This window comes from Rhinichthys klamathensis, unplaced genomic scaffold, assembly GCF_029890125.1.
Source record: "Rhinichthys klamathensis goyatoka isolate OS25496 unplaced genomic scaffold, OSU_Roscu_1.1 h1tg000111l_1, whole genome shotgun sequence".
Taxonomy (NCBI): Eukaryota; Metazoa; Chordata; class Actinopteri; order Cypriniformes; family Leuciscidae; genus Rhinichthys; species Rhinichthys klamathensis.
Window position 1 is genome coordinate 5,313,598 of NW_026606649.1, and position 26,567 is coordinate 5,340,164.

Here is a 26,567-nt window from a genome sequence, read left to right on the forward strand (position 1 = left end):
AGTCTCATCAGCTTCAGCAATAAGGAAGAAATCAATTAGAGCAACACCAATTTAATAAAGACTGAAGGTGTTTTTTTTTTTTTTTTTTTTTTTTAGTGGTTTTGCTAGAATGTGTATTAGAACATTAGTGCCTCCAAGGCAATCACATTAAACTTCCCTCTACAGTTTATTATTTTCCTTTTATTTCATTATTTCCCAGAGCATCTAGTTGGAGTCTTTCAAAAAAATTCCAACCTGTCATGCCAACCTGATCTCACTGGCAATTCGTATGAATTTTACAAGGTGGCTAATTTGTACGAATTCGTTAAAAAAAATCTAAATCGTACATATTTTTTGAGTTGCACAATTCGTATGAATTTGTACGAATGACCTACACCTGACCCCGCCCCTAAACCTATCACTGTAAAATCTAATCAGATTTCTTAGAATCTAAATAGTTAGACTTACTTAAAAAAAGCATGCAAACCGATTGCCTTAAAAAAAAACAAGTGAAATAGGAATAGTATGTGGTACTGACAAATGCTTAGTTAGTATAGTTCACTTACGCAAGAGTTCTAACAAAAAAGAATTGAAGAGAGTACTTGATAATTTACTTTAAATAAAATATCATTGTTACCATAGTTGTGTTTTGCATGCTGAATGTTGAAGTATGTGTGACTCAAGCATGATCAATTGCAAGATTGTCACAAATATAGAGGGATTATATAAACCCAATTAAAAGTTTCACAAGATGTTTAGGACATAAGTGTTAGCAACAAAATTATAAAAGATCTTTAATTGACATGAAATATAGTTATGTTTTACATAATTTATTCATATATACATATATACATTATATATATATACATTATATATATATATATATATATATATATATATATATATATATATATATAAACGTATCTTCCTTTGAAACCAAATAACTGATTTCTTGTTGCAGTGCTGCATCAATGGGAAGAGAATCACAATAGTATAAATTAAGTTCCAAGTGCCTAACCAAAGGGATCACTAATCGCCTTAATGGTGACAAAGAACATTTTAGGAAAATCAACATCAATTTATGAAGTCATCTTATGTGATGTTCTCTCAATTTTTTTTTGTTGTATTGACAATTCAACATTCAAGATGACTTTGGGAAATGAGTGAATGCAAACAGAGAAAAATAACTGCAGAAGTGGAGGAAATGAGTGAAAAGTCCATTAAGAATTTCCCGCCTCAAAAAAACGTGCTCAAACCAATCAATTTATCTTAACTTGTGTTTTCTGAGTAAAGAAAGCATAGTATGTGAATAGTACATATTACTAGATTTTTACAATTAAGTTAAGACATTAAATAAAGTTAACTAAAAAGTGTTAGTTAGAATCACTATTGGATTTTACAGTATACCCATCAAGTGGGTTTAGACAAATCGTACGAATTCGTACGAGTGAGGTCGTAAGAATTAGACACCTTTTACTCATTCGTACGAATTGAGATAGCGTTGGTCATGCAGCTTATTGACCATTTGATAACATCAGCTGGGATGAAGATTTCCAAGAGACCGTTGATTCCGTTGATGACTGAATTGTCTTGTCCACCTGATACATCTTCATGAAGGATAACTTGTTGGAGATGTGCATCAAAAAAGGAGCACAGATTAAACATTGTCTCCTACAAGACCATATAATGCTGTTATTATCAGAATATACAATAGAAGGACTCTCAGTGGGGTCATTTAAGCAAAGCTCATTAAGACAAAGATTCTATTATACAACTGACAAAACAGTGAACAAAAAATACAGACATCACAACACTCAAAATAGACAATAAAAGCTGTATAATTTTGTTGCCAGAAAGCAGCTATCTACCAGTACTCTATTGTTTGATCATGCTACATGCAGTATTTGGTTCCATAACATCAAAGATACAAGAATATTTCTATGGTATTTCCCTACTAACAAATCCCATGCATGATAAGATTTTACACAATAAAAATAAAGCTACATCATTGCACATCCCATGTATCGCACCTTTTGATTGTATCACAATGCTAAAAGTTGAAGACACAACCATAGAAAGACACACCGACTTTGGCCAGAAAGAACAGACAAATTAGGTATTTTTTCCAAATAAAAATTAACACTGACACACTGAACAAAGCATGTTGACACCATGAAAAAGAAGAACACATCTGGTGATCTAAACTCCTAAACAAGCAGTAAATGTCACAAGCACACATGCTCATGGATCAAACTGGAGACACTTGCAATGCTAATGCTAACACTGTCCTACCGTGCTAACAGTGGTATAACTGAACTTTGTTATGGATGCCCCTGTGACCCCAGTGATCTCATCATCACCTTCCCTCCTCTTCCTCCGGTTGTGGCACGACCGCCAGCAACACCCAAAGGTGGCAATGAGAGCCTTGCGGAAGCGGGTGTTCATGAAGCAGTAGATAATAGGGTTGACGCAGGCTGAGGTATAGGACAGCAGCTGAATGAAGGAGATAGGAGCTCCGGAAAGAGTGCGCTGGGCTGACTTTTGGTCAAAAGCCTTCCAGGTGTTGGCTGAGTACAGAGGCATCCAGCATACGAAGAACATGGCAACTATAATGATCAGCATTCGTATCACTCGTTTCTTAGCAATGAGCTTAGCCTCTGAGGTGTTGCTCCGTGGACGGTCTGTCTTGATGGTTGCTGAGGTGGTCAGAGCAGAAAGTTCTATAGCAGAGGGCTTCTTTGGGACCTGGATGTAACATCCATCGCTCTCATCATGGCCAGGAGACATTACACCATTCAACCCATTCTTTATGCCTGTAAATAAAAGAAGTGAAGAAATGAAGAAGGTGTACATTCACTCCATTCCATTTTTAAAAGAAAATGTATGTTATTTCTGTTTAACACTAGAAATGTGCACTCCATTGACTTCCATTCATACCCATGAATGAAAGTAAATGGAGAGACTGGAAAGAATGCAGAAGACATTTCACAATCCTCTGCGTTCAAAGGTTGCTGAACTCCTGTAACTAACAGGCTGAAGACCTGTAGCTAACAGAGGATTTAAATGACACAGATTGACCTTGAATTCAAAGAACACAAACTTTCAAGCTGCATATTAGCATTGCTGCAAGAAAGCATTGAGTTTATGGTATATTAAAAAAATAATTGAAATTATTACTATATTTACTAAACACGGAAGTCCTAGAGCATGAGAGCAAGAGCTTCAGAAAAGTCTAGTGTCACCAAGGTTTAATGTAGATGGCATAATGTGGGTTTTGCAGGGCACATTAACATTACGAGGATGGGAAGGTTCATTTATACAAGTATCTTTTAACACTGTATGAACCTGATACAAGGGATTAACAAAGTAGGGAAAATAACAACCTGTATAACCAGTGGCCTGTTTAAATATGTAAAGATCTTGTTCTGCATGTCCCCTCTGCATGAGTTCTCCAAAATATTAACTTCAGTATTATAATAAAAGGTACCTGTGGAGGTCTTTAACTGCAATGCCCTCAGAAGTACCCCTTTCCTCCTCACTGAAGTTGTCTAAAGCTTATCCCTGAAATAACTTACTTCCAGCACATCAGTGCACAAATAACCTTAACACACAGGGAGGTACACAGCATGACCTTAGTGCATTCAGTACTCGCCATGGGAGATTTGGGTCAAGCAGCCTCTAACACAAAATGGGAAGAGAAGGCAATAGTCTGTTGAGCCTTTGAGAATGCCAAAGAAAGCAAGCTAACTCGTAGCAGTTACATCATGCAAAAAAAAAAAAAAAAAGGTTTCTTAAAAAGAAAGGTCTCAAATGATGACATGACAAAACTTTTGACTGGCTGTTTGGCACGTACATGAAACCAGTAAACAATACAGAATTAGAGATATTTAAATTTGGGCTTCACTGGCTCACTACTGGAAATCCAAGTCACAGGTAACATCCAAAGGATAAGTTTAAATTGGATTCAAGTGCCAGCAGAAAAACATTTGTTAAATGGAAAATGCCTGGTGGTTAAACAAGTGCAATCTTTTAGAAGTTTTCCAGGTGGTTCATCAAGGTGAACAGGCATGCTTCAGACTACGCAGGGCTTCAAGAGCTTAATGAAATTGTGGTGTGAGGGCTTTTACAAAGAAGAAAACAAAGATTCATACCACTAGAGTCTTTCTTCTGCTCCAGTTCAAACTGAATCCCTCTGTAAAGTTCTCTGGATATGAGACCGTAGGAAATTATCATCACCACACCTGGGATGAAGAATAGAATGAAGAGCAACAAGACGTACCTAACAGAGAGAGAGAAAGCAAAATGTCTGTAAATGAAAAGGCAGGGATTCAATACAGATAAGACCGTAAATATAACAATGAAACCAAAGGACTACATTTCAGTAGTAAACATGTGAGAACCCGAGAGATGAGAGGTGATACCGTACTGTGCTGCATTTTCCAAAAACGTCATAAGCTTAAGGGGATTGTAAAAACCAGAAGATCTGAGGTTCAGTTGAAGTTCTCTTATATTAAGAGTCCTATAATAAGAAACCAACCCAGAGAACATAAGTGCCACATAGTGGAAGAGTAGAATGCTATGAGCGAGTTTCAATCTGTTTGTCTTTTGGTGACAGGAAAAGCTTGATTCTTTGGCTTCGTTTGGAACTAATTTTGTTATTATCTTTCCTGAATATTATCTTAAAACGTCATCTAAAAAAAAAGTCCATTACAAAACAATCAACATACTGAAGCAACAAGTGATACAATAATATTAATACTGAAGTCCTCTGAGGTTATTGTCCACACAGTTGATAATTGAGATGCAAGATGATTTCAGTTACCCACATCATGATCAGTATGATATATACTTGTTACTGTTACAGAATATTAGTAAATATCTGATCACTGAAAACCACAAGTGACCACTCAGAATCAAGTATTTCAAAAGTGTTGTTGTACTGAATTATGAATGTAATAAATAGCTTTGATCACCTGTGGCTGTGGTGATATACGGTACAACAGCATTATAATATTGTTTAACTAACGTTTGCAGTCAATTAGAATTATTTGCAAAGAACAACAAAAGCTAACAGTATCAGTCACATCATATTTAAAATGATGTAGTGTGATGGTCAGCTCTGGCATGCAATAGGGCAATGCAATAAGTCAAGTCAAGTCACCTTCATTTATATAGCGCTTTTAATAATATAGGTTGTTTCAAAGCAGTGATAATAGGAAATTAAAGTAACAGATATTGTTTTGGCTTTACAGCAGCTTTAGAATAAAGTTATTGTCCAGCTAATGTAAGTTTTTGATTGATTCACTTCCATTGCAAAGATCATTAGTTAATAACTTACACGACACCGTTTCAACCGTAAAAAAAAAAACAGAAAACTTTTAATGTGTTTGTAGCAATATAGTTTTTTTTTTCCGTACTTCCCCTTTAAGTACTGTCACTCTCTGTCTTCTCCTCCCAAAACTATACTCTGGCAGGATTGGAGGAGAGGAAAATTGACAACGGAAATGAGTATATAGCAGCAAGGTTTAAAGTGTATAGAGTCATGTTCTACTGACGAGTGGAGAGCGTTACAGTCCCGTTGGAGGTTGTTTTTGCGGGTGGATTACAAGAGAAGAGTGTGTTTTCGGGCATCGTGGAAATAGGAGGTAGTACTGTTTGGTTAGCCTCTCACTAGCGGGTGTGTCCGTTGACCTACGAATGCTTTCGCATATTTGGACTGGAGTTTTGTACCAGTAAATCAGTGGCTTGGAGGAGCAAAGGATAGGAGCAAGACGGACTGACGCTGCCGATGTTCCCGAGTCACTCATCTGCATAACAACAGTGTTTGGTGGCTTGAGAACGCAAACCTTGAAACAGGTTCAGGTTCAATACTTGAATGTCAAAATTTTAATTAAAAAGCTGTATCCAGTAATATGACATCATTTTATAATATTCAAATGATGTGGGGGTGTTCCCTGAAAGCATCTATGCTATCCTGTTCCTCTGATCTTTTTCATCTATCATACAGCTTTGTGCTTGCAGCTCCTTTCCATGTTGCACTTATCTGATATCAAAGACACTTTTCTCTCCTCTTGTTTCCTGTGTGGCTTTCAAATTCATTACGAGCTCCAGCACAAAGGCAATAAAAGCAATACTAATCTGACCAGGAAGTAGATGTAAGAGATGAGGGTGTGATATTGGGAAGCACCTTTTTATGCAAAACAATTGTATACTGTGTGATCTTTAATAATACCCGTGTGATGTTTGAAGTTTTTTTCTCATTTAAACAGAGCAAAACAAGTGTTGTTGTTTTTTTTTTTGCAGATAAGCACAATTCAGAGAATTTAGTTGGAAGTACCTCTGGATCCTCATGATCTTCCCTGACCACATAGACAAATGTTTCAGATTTATCAACCACTTCGGAACCGGACGGGGTTTAACTTTGAAATATATGTATTATAAAATGCGGCAGTGGCTCAGTGGTTCATGTAGGTTGTCTACAAACCGGAAGGTTGGTGGTTCAATCCCCGGTTCCACCTGGCCAAGTGTCGAGGTGTCCATGAGCAAGACATCTAACCCCAGCTGCACCCGAAGAGCTGGATGGCGCCTTGTATGGCTGACACCGCCGTTGGTGTATGAATGAGTGTATGAATGGGTGAATGTGAGGCAAAATGTAAAGCGCTTTGGTGGCCATTGGGTCTGTGAAAGCGCTACACTGTTAAAAATTGCTGTAAAAATACAGCCAATTTCCAACAGTAAAATACTGTTATTTCAATAAACAGTTTTATCCTGTAAATTTACAGTCTATGTTCCATAAATTAATTGCTTGCTGTAAATTTACAGCATTTATGTGTAAACCAATTTGTTCCTGGAAAAAACAGTCTTGGACTGTAAAAAATAGCACGTGTGGGCGGGGCATCTTCAACGCGGTCTCTTTTCGAACAGAAAGCAGTCAAAGAACAAAATGGTTTCGCAACACTCCTGCTGTCTTAAAGAAGGCCACTGTTCAAGGTAAGTTTATTTCTTTGCTGTTATTCTATTATGTTGCTCCAGAGTACCTGTAAAATCGCCTTTTTCATGGGGTATTTTTTTTTAACTGCTTACTGAGCGCGAATCGCGTTTTGAAGACAGAGCTCGACGGTTGAGACATTTCGCCTAGCTGCTAATGAATGCTCTCTGAGCTCCGATTACTAACGTAAATCTATGCGATTATTACTGCGAATTCTTTGCTTGGCTAAAGTTGTTACCATTTAGAAATTAGTTGGGCTTTCTTTTGTAGTAGCCTAACCCTTAACTCGATTTATATGAATTTGTGATTCAGTAACGGTGCGAATCTTACCAGATGCATCAATTCGCATAATATCATGCACATAAGATGGAGAATAATTACAAAACAACTCGAAATATCCAGATCCAATGTTGTAATTAAAATGTAGTGGTCAATTTGTTTAGTTTCCATGCAAATAATATTAAAATTCCCAAAGCAAATTAGATATGTTTTTTTTTTTTTTTTTGATTTAGTGATGCAAGTACCTGCGTTTTTGTGAGATTCACATGTAAGTTAGGCCTAACGTTATAGTATTAAGTCAAAGAGGTTGTGTTTGAAAGACGAGGCAGAGACGGATATTCTTTGCGGCGCGAAACACGTTTTTGCAGACAGACAGTTATCAACAGCTGAGGCATTTCAATGTTCTCCGCACTCTGACGGCGATTTTCTTTGCTTGGTTAAAGATTACTTGGTTAAAGATTACTTGGTTAAAGATTACTAGGCTTGATTACTGCAATGCTCTTCTGGCTGGACTTCCATCATGTGCAACTAAACCTCTACAAATGATCCAGAATGCTGCAGCTCGTCTGGTCTTCAACGAGCCCAAAAGGGCCCACGTCACTCCTCTGTTCATCTCTCTGCACTGGCTACCACTCGCTGCTCGCATCAAGTTCAAGGCTTTGACGCTTGCTTACAGATTGACCACAGGTTCAGCTCCCTCCTACTTCCACTCACTACTACAAGTCTACATCCCTACCAGAAGCCTACGATCGGTCTATGAGCGACGGCTCGTGGTACCATCACAGCGGGGCACAAAATCACTCTCCAGAACATTCTCATTCACGGTTCCATGCTGGTGGAATGATCTCCCCACCCTCATCCGGAATGCAGAATCCCTGACAACATTCAAAAGACAACTGAAAACTAATCTCTTCCGGGAGCACTTAACATAAAAAAAAAAAAAAAAAAATCCTTTCCTCTAAATCCTCGCTTGCCTGGCTTATGCTACTCCGAGCTATGTCTGAACTTTGTATTTTGAGCACTTCTTGCGTTGCTTTTGGCTCTTCACGATGACTCGCTTGGTTTAGTCCTCAGTTGTAAGTCGCTTTGGATAAAAGCGTCTGCTAAATGACTAAATGTAAATGTAAATGTAGAAGTAACACAGAAGCAAGGATGACCGACACATGAGCTTCACAATTCTCTGTCACGTCACCATGTCCCTGGTGAACACTCTTATGGCAGTAGATCGTAAGTAATGATTTATAGTTCATTTAGTATTTATTTTATTTTTGTTTTTCTTACACAAAAATAAAATAAAATAAAATAAAACAATAAATATTTTTATTACACACCTCTATCGTTTGGCTTCAGATTTAGAAGACATTGATTCATCCACGGTGGTCTTGTGAATTAATGTTACGATCGTGGTGTTGTTTTTTAAGTGACAAAAGAATAAAGATTAGTTAAGTACATTAACATGATCATTTTATGTTTCTTTTAAAAGTGTTTGCAGAGTATGTGATCACTTTTTGCAGAGTATGTAATCACTTTTTGCAATGTGCTTTATTTTAGCACTAAGATTTTCTTGATTTTCTTTACTCTCAGACCTGGATTTCCTCTCAGACCAGATCTGTCAAAAGCTGATGTGGGACGTATTGGCTGTTTTTTGCCTCTTCCTACATTTCTTCACCCATTGGTTCTCGTGATTATGTCCTCTCAGATCTGGACTTCCTCTCAGGCCAGATCATTCAAAAGCAGGTTTGGGATATTTTGGCAGTGTTTTTTTTTTTTTTTTTTTTTCTATCAAGGATTTTTCATCCATTGGTTCTCAATGTTTTCCTCTCAGACCCAGACTTAATCTCTGGCCTGGTTGCTGATGTGACATTTTGGCTGGTTTTAGTGTTTTGTTTGTTCGGGTTTTTTTGGGGGTTTTTTTGCCTCTTTGTAATGTTTCTGTGTTTGCCTACTGGTTCCTCTCATTGAATTTTAAAATGTATTTTCTGTGACTTTTTTTCCTTAAATACTGTTAATGTATTGTTAAAACCTGTTACTTATTTTAAATAAATGGCAGACAATGTACTAATACATAATCTATTTTGTCTTTATTTTTTCCATTGAGTAAAAAGTCTGTTTGGAATGTCTGTATACATTATGCTACATATAGGGATGTTAATAGATATCAGACAATAGAGTAAATAAAAAACAGTATTTATATTCTAACTTTATGCTGCCAGTACTTTGTGAAATTACAGCACAGCCTTAAAATTAAAAACTGTAAAATTACGGTAAAGGGCTGGAACCACAGCTGCCAGTACTTTACTGTGAAATTACAGCATTGTTGAAACCGTAAAATTACGGTAAAGGGCTGGAACCACAGCTGCCAGTACTTTACTGTAAAATTACAGCATTGTTGAAACCGTAAAATTACGGTAAAGGGCTGGAACCACAGCTGCCAGTACTTTACTGTAAAATTACAGCATTGTTGAAACCGTAAAATTACGGTAAAGGGCTGGAACCACAGCTGCCAGTTCTTTACTGTAAATATACGGGTGAATTTTTTACAGTGTATATAAATGCAGTCCATTTACCATTTAAAATGTATTGGCCTACTTTAAAAAATAATACTTTATAAGAGATTTATGGAAAACGTCTGAGAAGCCTGAGAAGGGAACGAGACGATGCGTCGATGATGCTTTGGGAACGCCTTTGCGCGACTGAGTCTGAAGCACTACTGTCAACTAATCCAATGGAATGAATGAAGCGTCACGGGCGGGTGACGTCATGACCAGGAAGATATAAAAGCACATCCGGTGCAATGCTCGCGTTAGCTTATAGAGCCGAAGCAAAGTCGATCGCAGGGATGCCGGAAGTATGGCAGGGAGACGCATCGTCTCGTTCCCTTCTCAGGGAACTAGGGTTACAGTCGTAACCTGAGACGTTCCCTTTCGAGGGAACTCGCGATGCGTCGATGACGCTTTGGGAACGATAATACCCAATACGCCATAATTACAAAATGCCAGATGATAAAACTTTTGGCAAATTAAGTAAAAAGCACATGGGATCCTGGGGCAACTTCCAGGTCCAGGCTATAAAACCTCACAAATGTTAGCGGCGAGGACCAACCCGCCGCATCACAAACCTCCTGAAGGGAAACTCCTGATAAGAGGGCTTTAGAGGCCGCCATACTTCGGGTAGAGTGAGCTCTGACCACCAAAGGGCATGGCTGGCCAGAGGACTCATATGCAAGAGAAATAGCCTTGACTATCCACTTACTGATTGTCTGTTTAGAAGCAGGAAGACCTTTCTTAGGTGAACCAAAACAGACAAACAACTGATCAGATCTCCTCCACGGGGCAGCCCTGTGGACATAAGTGTCCAGTGGTTGCACTGGACACAAGAGATTCAGTTTTTCCTGGTCCGAAGAAGTAAATGGAGGAGGACAGAATGGCTGCAGTACAATAGGCCTTGGAATATTGGTTGGCACCTTAGGGACGTAACCCTGCTTAGGGTATAAGAACGCCCGGTGCAAATTCCAAACAGGTGGGAGACACAGAAAGAGCCAGAAGGTCTCCGATTCTTTTTAGGGACGAAATGGCAAACAGAAAGATAGTCTTGAACGTCAGAAATTTTTCTGAAACTAACTCTAGGGGCTCGAAGGGAGCCCCAGACAAGCCCTCCAAAACTATCGCCAGATCCCATGCCGGCACCCTAGTTCGAACTGCAGGCCTCAGCCTCAAGGTGCCACGAAGGAAACGAATAATCAGGGGGTCTCGACCCAAAGATGTAATACCCATAGGGGCGTGGAAAGCCGCAATTGCCGCCACGTAAACCTTTAAGGTAGGAGGACATAAACCCAATGTGAAATGAGACTGGAGAAACTCAAGTACTGTGTTGACTGAACAGTTAACTGGATCTCGCTGCTATTGGTGACACCAAGACGTGAAAACTTTCCACTTAAGTATATATAATTTCCTCGTGGCTGGAGCTCTGGAGCTAAGAATGGTCTCAACGACCTCAGTCGAGAGACCACTCTCTAAAAGTTGGGCCCCCTCAGAGGGCAAACCCATAGGTTCCAAATCTCCGGTCGGGGGTGAAATATTGTGCCCCCTGCCTGAGACAGAAGGTCTCTCCTGACAGGTATCTCGAAAGAGGGCCGTCGAGGAGATGAATTAGGTCCGTAAACCAAATTCGACTCGGCCAGCGTGGAGCTCCTAATAATAGACTTACTCCGTCCTGGCGGACTCTCTCCAGAGCTCCTGGGAGCAGACCAACAGGGGGAAATACGTACAGACGTAGCCTCGGCCACGTCTGTACCATAGCGTCCAACCCCAAGGGGGCTGGTTGCGTGAGGGAGAACCAAAGTGGACAGTGCGTCGTATGCTGAGACGCAAACAGATCCACTTCTGCTTGGCCGTAAAATTCCCAAATTAGCTCCACCGCCTCGGGGTGGAGTCTCCATTCCCCTGGCCTCAGCCCCTGCCTCGACAGGGTGTCCGCTCCTATATTCTGGTACCCTGGGATATACACTGCCCTCAGGGAGAGTATCTTCCCGAGGGACCACAAGAGGATCTGGTGCGCCAGTTTGCAGAGTGGACGCGAACGCAGACCCCCCTGTCGATTTAAATAAGAGACCACCGATGTGTTGTCTGTACGGACGAGCACATGATGGCCCCTCAGATCTGGGAGGAAATGTCTCAACGCATTGAAGACGGCCATCATCTCCAGGCAATTTATGTGCCGAGAGATGATGGTTCCTCCACAGACCCTGAGCTGAGCGGCCTTCCATTACCGCTCCCCAGCCGGTGAGAGAAGCGTCTGTCGAGATAGCAACTCGATGGCAAAGAGCTCCCAACACCGGACCCTGGGACAGGAACCAATGCTTCCTCCATCAAGGCGCGGATGCACCGCCGCGTGATCTTGATCATACGAAGTGGGTTTCCCCTCGGGGAGAACCCTCTGGTCCTGAGCCACCACTGCAAAGGTCTCATGTACAGCAGGCCAAAGGGGATCACATTGGACGCCGCTGCCATGAGGCCTAACAGTCTCTCGAACTGTTTCGCAGTGCTTGACTGGCCTAGCTTCAACTCTTTTGTGGCTGTGATGATAGCAGCTACACGAACGGGCGATAGTGTGGCCCGCATCGTGACTGAATCCCATACCACACCAAGGAAAGTGGTTCTCTGTAGTGGAGAAAGCACATTCTTCTTGGCATTGAGTCTCAACCCCAATTTCTTCATATGAGCGAGAACGACATCTCGATGCCAAACCGCTGACTGCTCTGATTCCGCCAGAATCAGCCAGTCGTCGATGTAGTTCAGAATGCGTATGCCCTGCAGCCTGAGCGGGGCCAGAGCTGCATCTACACACTTCGTGAACGTGCGGGGTGACAGAGCTAGACCGAATGGAAGCAGCCGATATTGGTATTCTTTGCCCCTGAAAGAAAACCTCAGGAACTTCCTGTGTTGAGGGAGGATGGAGACATGGAAGTAAGCGTCCTTCAAATCTATCGTGACAAACCAGTCCTCGGATCTGATTTGAGTCACTATCTGTTTGAGTGTGAGCATCTTGAATTTCAATTTCATGACTGCACGATTCAGCAAACGGAGATCTAAAATTGGACTGAACCTCCCCCATGCTTTTTTGGAACAATGAAGTATCGGCTGTAAAACCCCGATTCTCTGTCGGAGGAGTACACCTGTGCTATAGCTCCCTTTGCTAAGAGAGACTCTACTTCTTGCTCCATTACCAGAGCCTGCTCGGGATGTACTACCGTGAGTAACACCCCGTTGTAACGAGGCGGAGGAGAACCGAATTGGATTCTGTAACCTTTCTCTATTATCTGCATTGACCCAAGGAGATATATTCGCCAGATTCTTCCACTCTGTTAGAAAATCTACTAAGGGTACCAGTCTCTCGAGACTGGCCTCTGGTGTTAAAGGAACAGCCACTTCGGCGACCTGAAGCATATTGGCAGGAAACAACCGAACTGACTGTTTTTGAACCCCCCTCAGAGGGCTCACGTCCGACGCAATGTCTAGTCGACACTGCGCCAAAATTTCGCTGGATACCACTGCACCCCGAAGCACCAAGGGTGGCGGGGTTGGCAGACCGGTCCCATGAGGACCCCGAAGTGGGGTTGGGGCTGTCCTCGATGGTCTGAAGTACATAGCGTCAGGACCTTTTCTGAGCCGAAGCCTTCTTAGCCATAAGTACGGTCCTCAGATCCGGCTTAGACTTAGCCGACTTCGGCTGAGAGTGTTGGCTCGGTCCCCAAGATCTACTCGGGGGAGCACGAGACGCAACACTTATTTTCTAGGTGGAGGAGCTTGGCTGGGGATGCTCACGCCCAGCACTCCCAGGGGGATGGACTCGGCGAGGAAGGAATTTTTTAAAAGCCTCAGATTGTTTTTTATTTTCTTGAAATCTTTCAACAACCGAATTCACACAGTCACCGAAAAGACCAGAGGGAGACATAGGGGCATCTAAAAGAAAAGCCCGATCTTTATCTTTAATATCTGCAAGATTTAACCAAAGATGTCTCTCAGTAGTTACGAGGGCTGCCATAGACCGCCCAATAGCACGGGCGGTCTCCTTCGTAGCACTGAGAGAAAGATCTGTAGCCCGAAGAAGTTCTTGAATTTCGTCGGGACTAACTCCCTCACTCCTATTGATATCCCCCAGCAGATCTGCCTGATAGGCTTGGAGCACTGCCATCGTGTGCAGACAGAATCCAGCTTGACCTGCTGCCGTATAAGCCTTACCCACTAAATTAGATGTGTTTTTTAGTGGTTTATTTGGCAACACGGGATCATTCAGGGACGATGCTGACCCAGGAGACAGATAGCTCGCGAGCGTCTGTTCCGCTGGGGGCATCAACCCATAACCAAAATCTTTCAGCCCCCTTATATTTGAATATGTGTGAACATGGGGACTAAAAAGACGTGACGAATATGGTTTATTCCATGATCTACATAGCTCACTATGTAGATCAGGAAAGAATGGAAGGGCCCGTGATTGAGATGAAACATTAGATGTGAGAAAACGTTCGTCTAATTTGCTTTTAGGACGAGAATCTCTTTTTTCTGCTGGCCAGTCAATATTTAATTTATCCACAGCACGAGTTATCACCTCAATAAGCTCCTCATATGCTGGGGAGAGGGATGGTTAATCCTCTCCCCTTATTGTTTCTTTGTTAGTGTTTGTGTCACTCTCATCGATGCTCAGTAACTCTACCTCCTCAGAGCTAGAGCACCGAAGCATCGGGCTCTCTTCCCGGGCGGAAGAAGCCGCAGCGCGGGCTTCCAACACCGGCAAGAGATCAATGGATCCCTCGGGTAAAGGAGGAGATAAGGCAGAGCCCGTCTCCAACCCCGCAGAGAGATCCATTTGCGAACCCCAAGTGAGCCTTCTCCGGGGTGCCTCGGCAGCCGCGGGTCCAGAACCCCGAGGTTCGCAAGCCTGTCCATCATCCTCAAATGTGGACAGACGGGAGCGGAGCATGCGTAGCGGGAGACGCTTACAATGCTGACAGTCAGCCCCCTCGAAGGCTGACATCGCATGCTCCACTCCCAAACAAACTACACAAAGCTCATGTGTATCTCCACCCATGATATAACGAGGGCAAGGAGAAGCACAGGCTTTAACCCTCTGGAGACGGCAAACGTGCCGGCGCGTTTTGCTGTTTTTTTCACATAGCAGCAACATAGACTTAAAATACTCCGTCATTTATGGTCATATAAATAAAATCAATACATGATTATAAACTGTAGAGGGTCTTCTCTTTAAATTTCTACTTTTAAATAAAACAATTCACATTTAAAACAAATATTCTCCTGCAGTGTAATCTGTATGAAACTAAAGAGAAGCACAGTTTCTCCTGTCTCAGCTCATTATCGTTAATTTGTTCACACCCACTCGCAGAGCGCGCTATTCATAAGATAATGTGTTGAGGCCATATGCAAAATAGATAAACGCCCCCAGGCAAATGCTGTAAACTCTGTAAACACACTATATTTTTTAGTCAGATTAAGATTCGTCTATGAGGAATAATCCTGGGACATTTACCACAGAAGTGCTGGTTTATTTTCACTTCGAGGAGGAGCAACAGATTCAGCTGAGAAGTGTAAGTGTTTTATGCTTGTGCTTTGTTCTAATCACGATATAGAATAACGTTAGTGTCTGTAAATGGAAAAATAGCATACTGTTTAAATGTGAATCATGTTTATGTGTGTGTGTGTGGGTGTGTGTGTGTGTGTGTGTGTGTGTGTGTGTGTGTGTGACTGAATGAATGAATGAATGAATGAACGCACAGATACGCACTGTTACAGACGAAATAAAAGAACATTTCGTTGACTAGTTTTGGATAAAGTTTTTCAAAACAAATAAGCATCAAATAAGCTTCAAATAAGCTTCAAAACAAAGACATCAAATAAGCTTATGTTTTGTCAATAAACTAATCAACTAAGATGTTTGTTCCAATGCAAGCTATATCAAAATAATGAATCCTCAACTTTGAAATATGTATGATCAAACTAAGACATTTATGGAAAAAGACCATTTTCTTTTCAAGATGTTTCCAACTCTAACTTTGAACTGAAATAAAACCATGTCTATATGGTGAAGGGTGTGTGATAGAAGTGTCCAGACGTATGCACCCTGTATTTTAAAGAAGAACATTTAATTATTTGCGATACATTATTCATTCACAAAGAATTCAGGGACATTATTCATGTCCCTAAAGGTTGGAGTTTTCCTCATTTTTTAAATTAAGGCATTAAGATTTTTTATTCCTCTTTTTAGTCAACTTTAGCATGGGTGTGTTCACTTTATTCTAAGCAGTGTGTGTGTGTGTGTGTGTGTGTGTGTGTGTGTGTGTGTGTATATAATTAAAAAGCCATTTTAACCAGAAACCAGTCCTTTGTTGTGTATCTTTGGATTATGTTGTGTTGTAAATAAATCCAAACAATCTAAAAGCCATTCTTTTTTAAATCTCCTCATTCTTTGTGCAAGGCTCCTCATACTGATATGGCCTGATAGCACCTAATAGGGCCATTATGGGAGGGTCTTTGTCTTTCTCAGGTGTGAAATGCCATACATATTAATGAGATCACGCCTCCTCGCATAAAGCTTTCTCAAACAATACGCGTCATACACATTCTAAAATAATTTATTGACTTATCTGAATGAGTAGTCAGGATGATTCTCACATAGTTTTGGAGAAAATATTCTAGACTATGTGATACAATTTTCAAAAGTCTTATGAAGAAATAATCAATATGTGTTTTGTGGCCTTATTTCAGAAACTTTTATTTTTAAGTTTTTCAATAACCATGCATAAATAATATTCTCTCAAAAATACAAACATGTACATACATGTTGCTCACATATTATGGTAGCCCCGTTTGTGCTATATAGAGTGAATTTACACCTTTGCCATTAACATGTTTATAAATAACTGAAAAAAGCACAAATGTCAGTGCATGTCAAAACATCCCAAGGGCCCCAAAAACCCCTTGGTCCCCAGAGGGTTAAATAGTTGTTTCGCCATAATAACAATATAAATGAGAGACAGACAACAATAAATATAACAGACAGTTTTGACACAGAGCGCTTTGCTGAGGCACAAAAGCTAACGCGAGCATTGCACCGGATGTGCTTTTATACCTTACTGGTCATGGCGTCACCCGCCCGTGACGCTTCATTCATTCCATTGGACTAGTTGACAGTAGTGCTTCAGACTCAGTCACGCAAAGGCGTTCCCAAAGCGTCATCGACGCATCGCGAGTTCCCTCGAAAGGGAAAGACAATTTTCTTTTCAAGATGTGTCCAACTCTAACTTTGAACCAATTATATAGAATGGCCCATATAACCTATTTGAACAGGATTTGTTTCCAGGTATGACTAAAAATGTGCTTTTGACTTTCATTTATATTTTGATTATATATATATATATATATATATATATATATATATATATATATATGTGTGTGTGTGTGTGTGTGTGTGTATATGTATATATATTGTCCTCGCATTCTTTCTTGTGTGACACCTGAATGAAAGGCTCATTATGCGGGTCTTTGTCTTCTCAGGTGAGAACCACCTAATTATTCATGAGGGGGTTGGGCCGTTCACGCCCATTCGCATATTGCTTTTCCAAACAAATTTTTTTTTTTCACAATTTAAAACAATCTATTGTTTTATGTGAATGATAAGGGCAGGATGATTTTCAGATCATTTTGAAGCAAAAACTCTAGGCGACAACATCCATTAGTCAAAAGTCTTGTGGACACATATTTAGTATGTGTTTTGTGGCCTTATTTCAGAAACTTTAATCTTTATTTTTTTCAATAACCATGCATAAACAATATTCTCTCAAAAATACAAACATGCATGTTGCTCACATATTATGGTAACCCTGTTTGTGCTAAATAGATTGTAATTTCACCTGTGCCATTAATATGTTTATAAGCAACTGGAAAAAGCACAAATGTCAGGGCATGTCAAAACATCTCAAGGACCCCAAAAACACCTTAGACCCCAGAGGGTTAACAACGTGTAGGCTTGTACCTTATTTGATTTATCTGACAGGCCCACATGTGCCATTCCTTTTCAAACTTCTTTCAGTTATCAGAAATGTTGTCATCAAAAACCAATGGATTGATACGACAAAGTCCCTGGGCCATTGTATCCCACTTCTGACACCATGAAAGTTTTTGAAGGACAGAAACACATAGAACCAGTCTTGACCCCTTCAGTTGAATGAATGGGGCATTTATATAGCCCTTTTATATGTACTACTGTACACCCAAAGCGCTTTAAAATCATTTAAGGGAATCTCTCCTCAACCACCACCAGTGTGCAGCATCCACTTGGATGATGCGACAGCAGCCACAGAACAACGGTGCCAGTGTGCTCACCACACACCAGCTATAGGTGGAGAGGAGAGAGAGTGATAGAGCCAATTCAACCCTACTGAAAAAAATAATACTTTATTGCATTTGAAATATATTCCCTTTTTTTAATAGATCAATACATCAATACATTCCAACACCTCAGGACAAACAAGCACTGCAGCAGTTCTTGGGCATGACAAATTACTTGTCAAAATTCATTCCTTCAGTGACATCTGTCATGAACAACCAGACAAGGTTAGATCCAAACGCAGCGTGAGTTTATTCACAGGGTAGTCAGACAGGCAAGGATCACAGACAGCAAACACAGCAGAGGAGACAAGGCAATACTCAGGATCAGAAACCAGGCGAGAAGACAGAGGCAGGCAGCAGACGAGACGGAATCCAGGAAACAGGGTCAGATACACAGACTGGAACAGACTAGACAATGGAACGCTAGGAAATGTACACAACAGTGAAACAAGATTTAGCAATGAATGATAGAGAGAGTGGGGTATAAATGAGTGTGGAGCTGCATGAGGAACTTGATGCAGGTGTGAGAGTGATCAGTGGAAACAGGTGTGTGCGCAATCAGTTCAGGGTGTGTACGAAAACAGTCCAAGGGAAGCCAGTGCAGAAGTGGAGCGCCCTCTCGTGACACTAGAGAGCAATCCAGCCGAACTTCATCACATAACCCCCCCTTTAAGGAGCGGCTTCCAGACGCTCCAAAGAGGATCCAGGCGGGGGGCAGAGCGAAGACAATCTTGGGGGAGGGACGGAGGGCCAGGCCCGTGCAGGGGAACGGGACCAGGAGGTAGCCAAGGCGGGCCTGGGCCGCAGAGCGTGGGCGGACCAGACTGGGCCGGTGACCAGGGCGGAGCAGGATGAGGCGAATGCCAGGGCGGAGCAGGATGAGGCGAAGGCCAGGGCGGAGAAGGATGAGGCGAAGCCCAGGGCGGAGAAGGATGAGCCGGCGACTAGTGTTGTTTTTGGCGGCCTGTTTTAATTTTAGTTTTAGTCTAGTCTTTGTGTCAAGCTGTCATTTTAGTTTTTATTAGTTTTAGTCACGTTCATACTCTTTTTAGTCTAGTCTAGTTTTAGTCGACGAAAACTGATGACATTTTAGTCTAGTTTTAGTCGGCGAAAACTGATGACATTTTAGTCTAGTTTTAGTCGACGAAAGACATAGTCAATGCAAATTGTATTTTAGTCTCTTTTTAGTAATGCAATTCTATTTAACCCAGTCAATATAGTAAAAGTAAGTTACCTAGTAGTATAGACGAAACCAAAATTTTCTTTTAGCCAAACCCATTTCAAACAATCTTATCTTCTTATAGTTATCTTATTATATTATTGTTACCTTATAGACTCAAGAATACATCCATTTCAGACACGGAAGACGCTCTGATTTGAATTTACAACATATTTATTTTACCAACCAAACATGTTAGAAGTGGCCTACACACATGATGAAATGAAAGTTTTTCCAAATGTCATTTCTTATTTTTCTCCCAAAGACGAATCCCTTTCTCTGTGTCAGACTTAACTTTGTTTGTTGTCGTTTATGCTAACGCCTGTTTCACACATACTCCGTTTGCAGTGCGTATGTGGTGCGTATTTTTCCCCGCACCCATGTTAATAGGTTAGAGCCTATGGTTAGAGCGCTCACACCGCACGCGTATGCGGTCCGGCAATGCGCTCCAGGAGCGGTGCGTGCATAACAGCAGAGCAGAGATCTACACAGTAGCCTACCTCAACAACGCGACATAATGGATGTAGGCTAAAAATATTGATTTGAAATAAAAAATAGAGAATAAATGTTGTGATTGTGGTACAGCCATAGATCAGTTGCGCACGGCAAACGCAGCACACGTGAAACCACAATAGCGCTGCTCTTGCATACACACCGGAACACGCACCGCATACGCACTACACATGGAGTATGTGTGAAACAGCCGTAACTCACGCAGCTGCATCTTCTAAATAATGCTGCGAGTGGGGCTCGAGGATGTGAAGTCGCCTGCGTCTGCGCAGTGCGATCTGATGCAGCCCCTGAAGTGACACAGGAAACAGAAATGCTGCATAGGCCTAATAATAATAATGCAAGTAAACGAGACGAAATAACGTTAACATTTCGTCTCGTCTCGTTTTGGTCAACGAAAATGAAGAGACATTTTAGCATAGTTTTTATTTTGTAAACCACATTTAGTCATTTTTATTCGTCAACAATACTGCATTATACATTTAATTATAGTCATCGTCACATGACCAGCATTTACGTTGCGTCTCGTCTCGTTTTCGTCACGTGATAAAGGTTCGTTGACGACGATATTTAGTCATAATTTTCGTTGACGAAAGCAACACTACCGGCGACCATGGAGGTAAAGCCTCCCCGGGTGGCCACGGTGGAGAACCCCTTCCAGGAGACCATGGCGGCACGGCCTTCATGGTCTTGTCGTGGAGCCCACTACTTCTCAATGAGTCAGGTTGTTCTACAAAGAGTTTATATAAGTTTAATTGAGAGTGTTTTAGGGTATAATATAACTGTGTGGTTTGGACGAGTTACATCTGTGTATAAAGTAAAATTAGACAGAATTACAAGAGTAGCAGGAAAAATTATAGGATCTAAGCAAAAATCAGTCGCACAGTTATATCAAATTGCTGTTCAGAGAAAAGCTTTGACTATAACAAGAGACACAACACACCCCTTGAATCATGTTTTTGAATTATTACCATCACGTCGTCGCTACAGAACACCAAAAGCGATGAAAGCAATATATAAACAAACTTTTGTACCAAATGCTTTTGAATAAGAGGTAGGAAAAGTGAATATTTTAATCTTGATGTGTATTGTGTATTGTTAATTGTTTTGTGAATGTATGGCGAGACGAAAGACCAATTTTCAGCTAAGGCTGAACAATAAAGTACTACTACTACTACTACTAAGGAACAGACGGCATCTCCTCCATGTCTCAGAACCCCCTCGAGCTGACTTTGAGGAGGATTTCCCAGTAGTGACTCATGCTGGGGCACTCACAACACCATCCAGTACTGAAGGATGCATGCAGCAACCACAGTCCCCTAAAGTGGATTGTTACACTGACACAGAGGGCAAACATTCAGTGATTACTCGTTCTGGAAGAGTCAGCCATCATAACGTTGTTATGGCCTGATAGAAATGTGCTATGCACACCTATATTTCACTATGCACATTTACCTTGTCTCCCATATAAAAGAGGGGGAATGGGGGGGATGGGGTGTAGAATTATGTGGCATTTCACTTTAAGTCACCAGTACTCCAGGTGACACAATAAAGAAAAGTGAGTCGCATGTAGAGGAAACTGGACTGGAACATACATAGAGGTGGATTGACAAACAAACAGCCAATCATTCTATTTTTAGTTTCTTTGAACAGGTGGTTGAACTTGGTTAAACCCAATGTTGATCCAGTCTAACCCAATGTCAACCCAATGCAATCCACTCTAATTGTAAAATGCTTTTGAGCTATGACTGTAGCTACAGATGATGTTCCAAACTGTTTTCAGTAAAAATAGGGAGAGACGACAAAATCAAAAGAGCTGATGAAAGACGGGGGGATGAAGCCCCCCTATATATGGTCTAGGGTTAAGTTATATGTATACATAGGTGTATCAGTTCAACTTTAAAAGTATTATACGCATTAATGATTAATGATTAATAAAGTTGTCAAAATAACTCTCAAGGCAAAATTTCTTATCAACAAGAGTGATAATCAGAATTGGCTGAACATTGCTCTCTGTTCAATTGTACTCTGGTACATGTTGTTTAAGTTGTATCTTTCATGTGTATATTGTGTATATTGTGTTTGTTGTTATGTTTGTTTGGTTTGGCATGTTTTGTTTATTTGAATTCATGAGCTTTGTAGAACTTTGAGCACTGGAATGCTGTTAGATAAATAGTTACTAGTGTTGGTAACACTTTAGAATACTGTTCCGTCATTAATGAATAACTACACAGGAAAAATCAGTAATGCAATATTAATACTCTAGTAACTACTATTAACTAACAAGAAACTAATAATAGTTCATAGTCGAATGTGGTACAAGCTAATCGGTATCACTTTATTATAAGTATACAGTAATAAAGTACTTACAAATCATTTGCAAATTATTAGTTTATAGTTATATCATAGTTACTATATTGTAGTCTCTGCATTGTTAATATATTAATAGTGGCAGGTTTTGGGTAGGTGGAAGTAGCGAGGACTCAAGTGCAGAAAACAAGGGTTTTTTTATTAATAAAAATAAAACAAAATGAAAACAAAAACTACCCAGAGGGGGAAAACAACACTGACTTGACAACACACAGGCAATGACAATAAATAAGTAGAGCAAACAAAGCAGGTAACGAGGGAGGACAGGTGGGGCAAATGAATCAATAATCTGGTAACAAGATGGGAGGGGCTAGACAATCGACAGGAGATTTTACACTAGCTGTGTGCTTTCATGTTGTCATGTTTGGTGTGAGGACATGGCTTGTCATGTATGTTTCCTTGTGCCATGTACTCACACCAAACATGACAACATGAAAGCACACAGCTAGTGTAAAACAAGCTGCGTGCTACACAGTACAAGACAAAAAAATGACATGAAGGCACATGAAACAAGGCACACAGACCAGACAAAACAGGAGTGTCAGGGCTCTGTCACAAAACCAAGAAATATACTAGACAGAAGTGACAGAACCCTGACACTACCCCTCCTCTAAAGGGACGCCACCTGGCCAAAAACAAGACAGGAACATGACAACTCACCAACAGACAACACAAGACGGGCAGATCAAAACACAGAGACAAAGAGCGGAGGGAGGGGAGCCAAGTCAGGGCCATCATGACAGTCCAGGAAGTCTTTAGCAGAGACCAGGGAGGGACAGGAGGGTTGAGCCAGGGAGGCTCAGGCAGGGCTAGAGTCCTGGCAGAAGGCCAGGGCGGTCCCGGAGGGACAGACCAGGCAGGCTCCGGTGGTTCTGGAGTCCTAGCAGAGGGCCCGGGCGGTGCCAGAGGGACAGACCAGGCAGGCTCCGGCGGTCCTGGAGTCCTGGCTGAGGGCCAGGGTGGAGCAGGCAAGGCAAGACACTCGGGCAGCTCTGGAACGGCCTCCTTGGACGTTTCTGTGAGAACGGGCTGCTCTGGGACGGCAGCTGACTGCTCTGGGACTGCCTCCAGGATCTTGGGCAAAACTGGCATGACTGGCAGCATGGACGAAGCAGGCAAGGCAAGGAGCTTGGGCGGCGCCGGCAGGGCAAGGAGCTTGGGTGGCGCCGGCAGGGCAAGAAGTTTAGGCAGAGCCAGCTTGACCGGCAGCAAGAGGGGCGTTGTGCACCTCTGGGTAGGTGTGTCATCGGAGGACTGGGGACCTGGCAGTTTGTGAGGTGAATGGGAGGTGGGTCAAGAGGCGGAAGGCCACCCTCTTCCCCACGGTGGTATCCATACCCCACAAACTGCCAGAAAGACAGTATCCCCAGCATTTTCACCTCCCAGGCGCTGACAGGCTCGTTCAGGCCGCTGTTAAAAATGTCTTTAAGCGCTGTGTTGTTAAGGTCGAGCCCCTCCGCACTGATGACAAACTGGTAGGCAAACTCTTTTACTGTAGACTCCCCTTGGCGAAGAGAAAAGAGCTTGCCATATCGCTCCATCGTCTGACGGAGGGGCAAGGGCTGGAAGATGGAAACAAGAAGATGCCCATTCTCTGCTGAGTCCTCTAGTGGCTGGTTCAGGTGGAAGGTAGGTTTGGTCGTTTTGGGTAGGGGGAAGTAGCGAGAACTCAAGTGCAGGAAACAAGGGCTTTTTATTCATAATAAAAATAAAACAAAATACAAACAAAAACTACCCCGAGGGGGAAAACAACACTTGACTTGACTTGACTTGACAACACACAGGAGGAACATAACAGGGTAAAGTTACGAAGACGAACCAGCACAGGACTGCAAACACAGGGAGACTAAACAGGGAGAGCAAACAAAGCAGGTAACAAGTGAGGACAGGTGGGGCAAAGGAATCAATAATCAGGTAACAAGACGGGAGGGGCTAGACAATAGACAGGAGAGCACGTGGCTAGTCGTGTATGTTTCCTGGTGCCATGTGCTCTCCTGTCGATTGTCTAGCCCCTCCCGTCTTGTCACACAAAACCTGTCACACAAAACATGACAAAAACACAAGCACATGGCCAGTAAAACGAATCACAAGCCATGTGCTAACTCAAAACAAGACATAAACACGCAGCTAATGAGAACACATAAGTCAAGTGTTCACACAAAACATGACAACATGAAAGTGTAAAACACAAGCTGTGTGCTACACAGTACAAGACAAAACAGGAGTGTCAGGGCTCTGTCACAAAACCAATATAATAGACAGAGGTGACAGAACCCTGACAAATAGGCTATATACAAATAGTGAGGTTTTCATTCATTGTCACTGTAATTAAACCAATTATATTGTTTAATTAGCTCATATGAGTTAGATAATGTTTTTATACTTTGTTAACAACTTATTAACTGTAAATATTTCTCGATTTAGATTAGGTCAAAGAAAATGGGAAAATATCATTAATTGAGTGCTTTAAGCCAACCTTTATTAAACATTTATTTCATTAGTATTCATTATTGTTCTATCTCTGTGATATATCTCTGTGATGAGTATGTTTAGGGGTACAGTTAGTGAAGAGGGATAGAATATACAGTTTGTACAGTAAAAAGTCCCCGTAAATAACATAAGCCAACTTCTATACAATGTATGTGGCCCTGTAAATGTGTTCACTATAAAAAACTCAAACACAGCCAGACATCTAAAAAAAAAGGATTCTTTACTTCCGACCGCGTATAAGACGCAGCGTTAACAACTGAGGTTTCCGTTTGAGGGTAGGTGTATGAACCAAATTTAGACAGCGAAAAAACACAAAAAGGAAACACGTTACAATAAATTTACAGAAACGTTCCCAAATACATTCTCATAAGCCACACACACACTTGTAAACACATTTTACACTCTTCACATTACCAGTAACATACTATATTATTTTCCATCTCTTAAGACAGAGTATTAATAAACTTGAATAATTACAGACATCAAAAACAGTACATAGCTCTTAATCTATTTTCTTTGAGTGAATATAAACATTTACAATCAAGAAAAATATAAATGACACTCACTCTGTGAACGCAGCTGTCAACTCACGTGTGCACTCACGTGTCCTCAATCTCCCCTCTGATATTATTTTATCAAAAGAGAAAGAAGTATTGTTTATTTTCCCCTTAACAACACCACATGAACTACGATACAAAGATTCAAACAACACTCAATGATCACACGGAACTACTCACGCTCAACCTGTCACTGCAGCCTGTACGATCTCATCACATGGAAACCTCTTGCATTCGAGAGAAATACAGAATCGTGCGATCGAACTGCTCCACAAACAGACTCAAACACCTGAATGAGGCTTTCCTCTTTTCTTTCAGAAAAACAGCGTTATTTCTAAACTCACACACTGCAGCTCACATGCGCTCAGGGATTTCTATCGTAACACTATTCAGCTATTCTTCCTTTTACAACTGCACTACACGTATGCGCAAGGGTGCCCTCCAGAGGCGAGTAGGCACGACTACAGTCTTATGTTTGCCCTGGTTACATATAGAGACTGCATTATTAACTATGACTTAACTATAAAGTAATAGTTTGTTAATGATTTGTAAATACTTAACTACTGTATACTTATTATAATGTGTTACCAGCTAATCAATAACTACTATTTTTTCATACAGCCCAGAGGACTACTAAGAACGCCTCGGTTACGACTGTAACCTCGGTTCCCTGAAGAGGGAACGAGATGTTGCGTCCATTGACGCTAAGGGAACGCTTTGCGTGTTGATGTATTGAAGCACATGTAAAATCAGTCCAATGGTGTGACGGGACGTCAGAGGCGGGTGACGTCATGAACCAGGAAACTATATAAGCCGGTTCAAACCCAGCCGCGACAGCTTCGTAAGGTCTGAACAAGTCGCTTACAGGCACGCAGGATATATGGCAGGTGACGCAACGTCTCGTTCCCTCTTCAGGGAACCGAGGTTACAGTCGAAACCAAGGCGTTCCCTTTCAAGGGAACTCGCGTTGCGTCGATTGACGCTATGGGAACGTCTATACCAACGCCACCATAGCGAGAAGTGCCTGTCCAGTGTGAAATCAGGGCGAACAGCACTAGGACGAGAGCACTCGGGACCCTGGTGTAGAGTCCAAGTCCAGAGAATAAAATCTAACGAATGTGTGAGGTGAGGACCAGCCTGCCGCATCACAAACGTCTTGTAGAGGTACTCCTGACAATAAGGCCTTAGAGGCCGCCATACTCCTGGTTGAGTGAGACCGCACCGCCAAAGGTGAAGGCTGTCCGGTCGACTCATAAGCAAGTGAGATAGTCTCG

At 41.6% G+C, this 26,567-nt stretch overlaps 1 protein-coding gene across 1 annotated transcript in view; it reads right to left on the reverse strand.

The window, feature by feature from the left end:
• Window positions 1–1,834: 1,834 nt before the first annotated feature.
• The window catches only part of cckbra (cholecystokinin B receptor a), a 102,340-nt gene continuing 77,607 nt past the window's right edge, over window positions 1,835–26,567 (reverse strand). The window contains exons 4-5 of the mRNA XM_056254319.1: window positions 4,131–4,258; window positions 1,835–2,792 (exon numbers count right to left, since the gene is read on the reverse strand). Of these exons, the coding sequence (XP_056110294.1) occupies window positions 2,257–2,792; window positions 4,131–4,258 (664 nt within the window). The 3' untranslated portion in view covers window positions 1,835–2,256. The remainder of the gene's footprint in view (window positions 2,793–4,130; window positions 4,259–26,567) is intronic.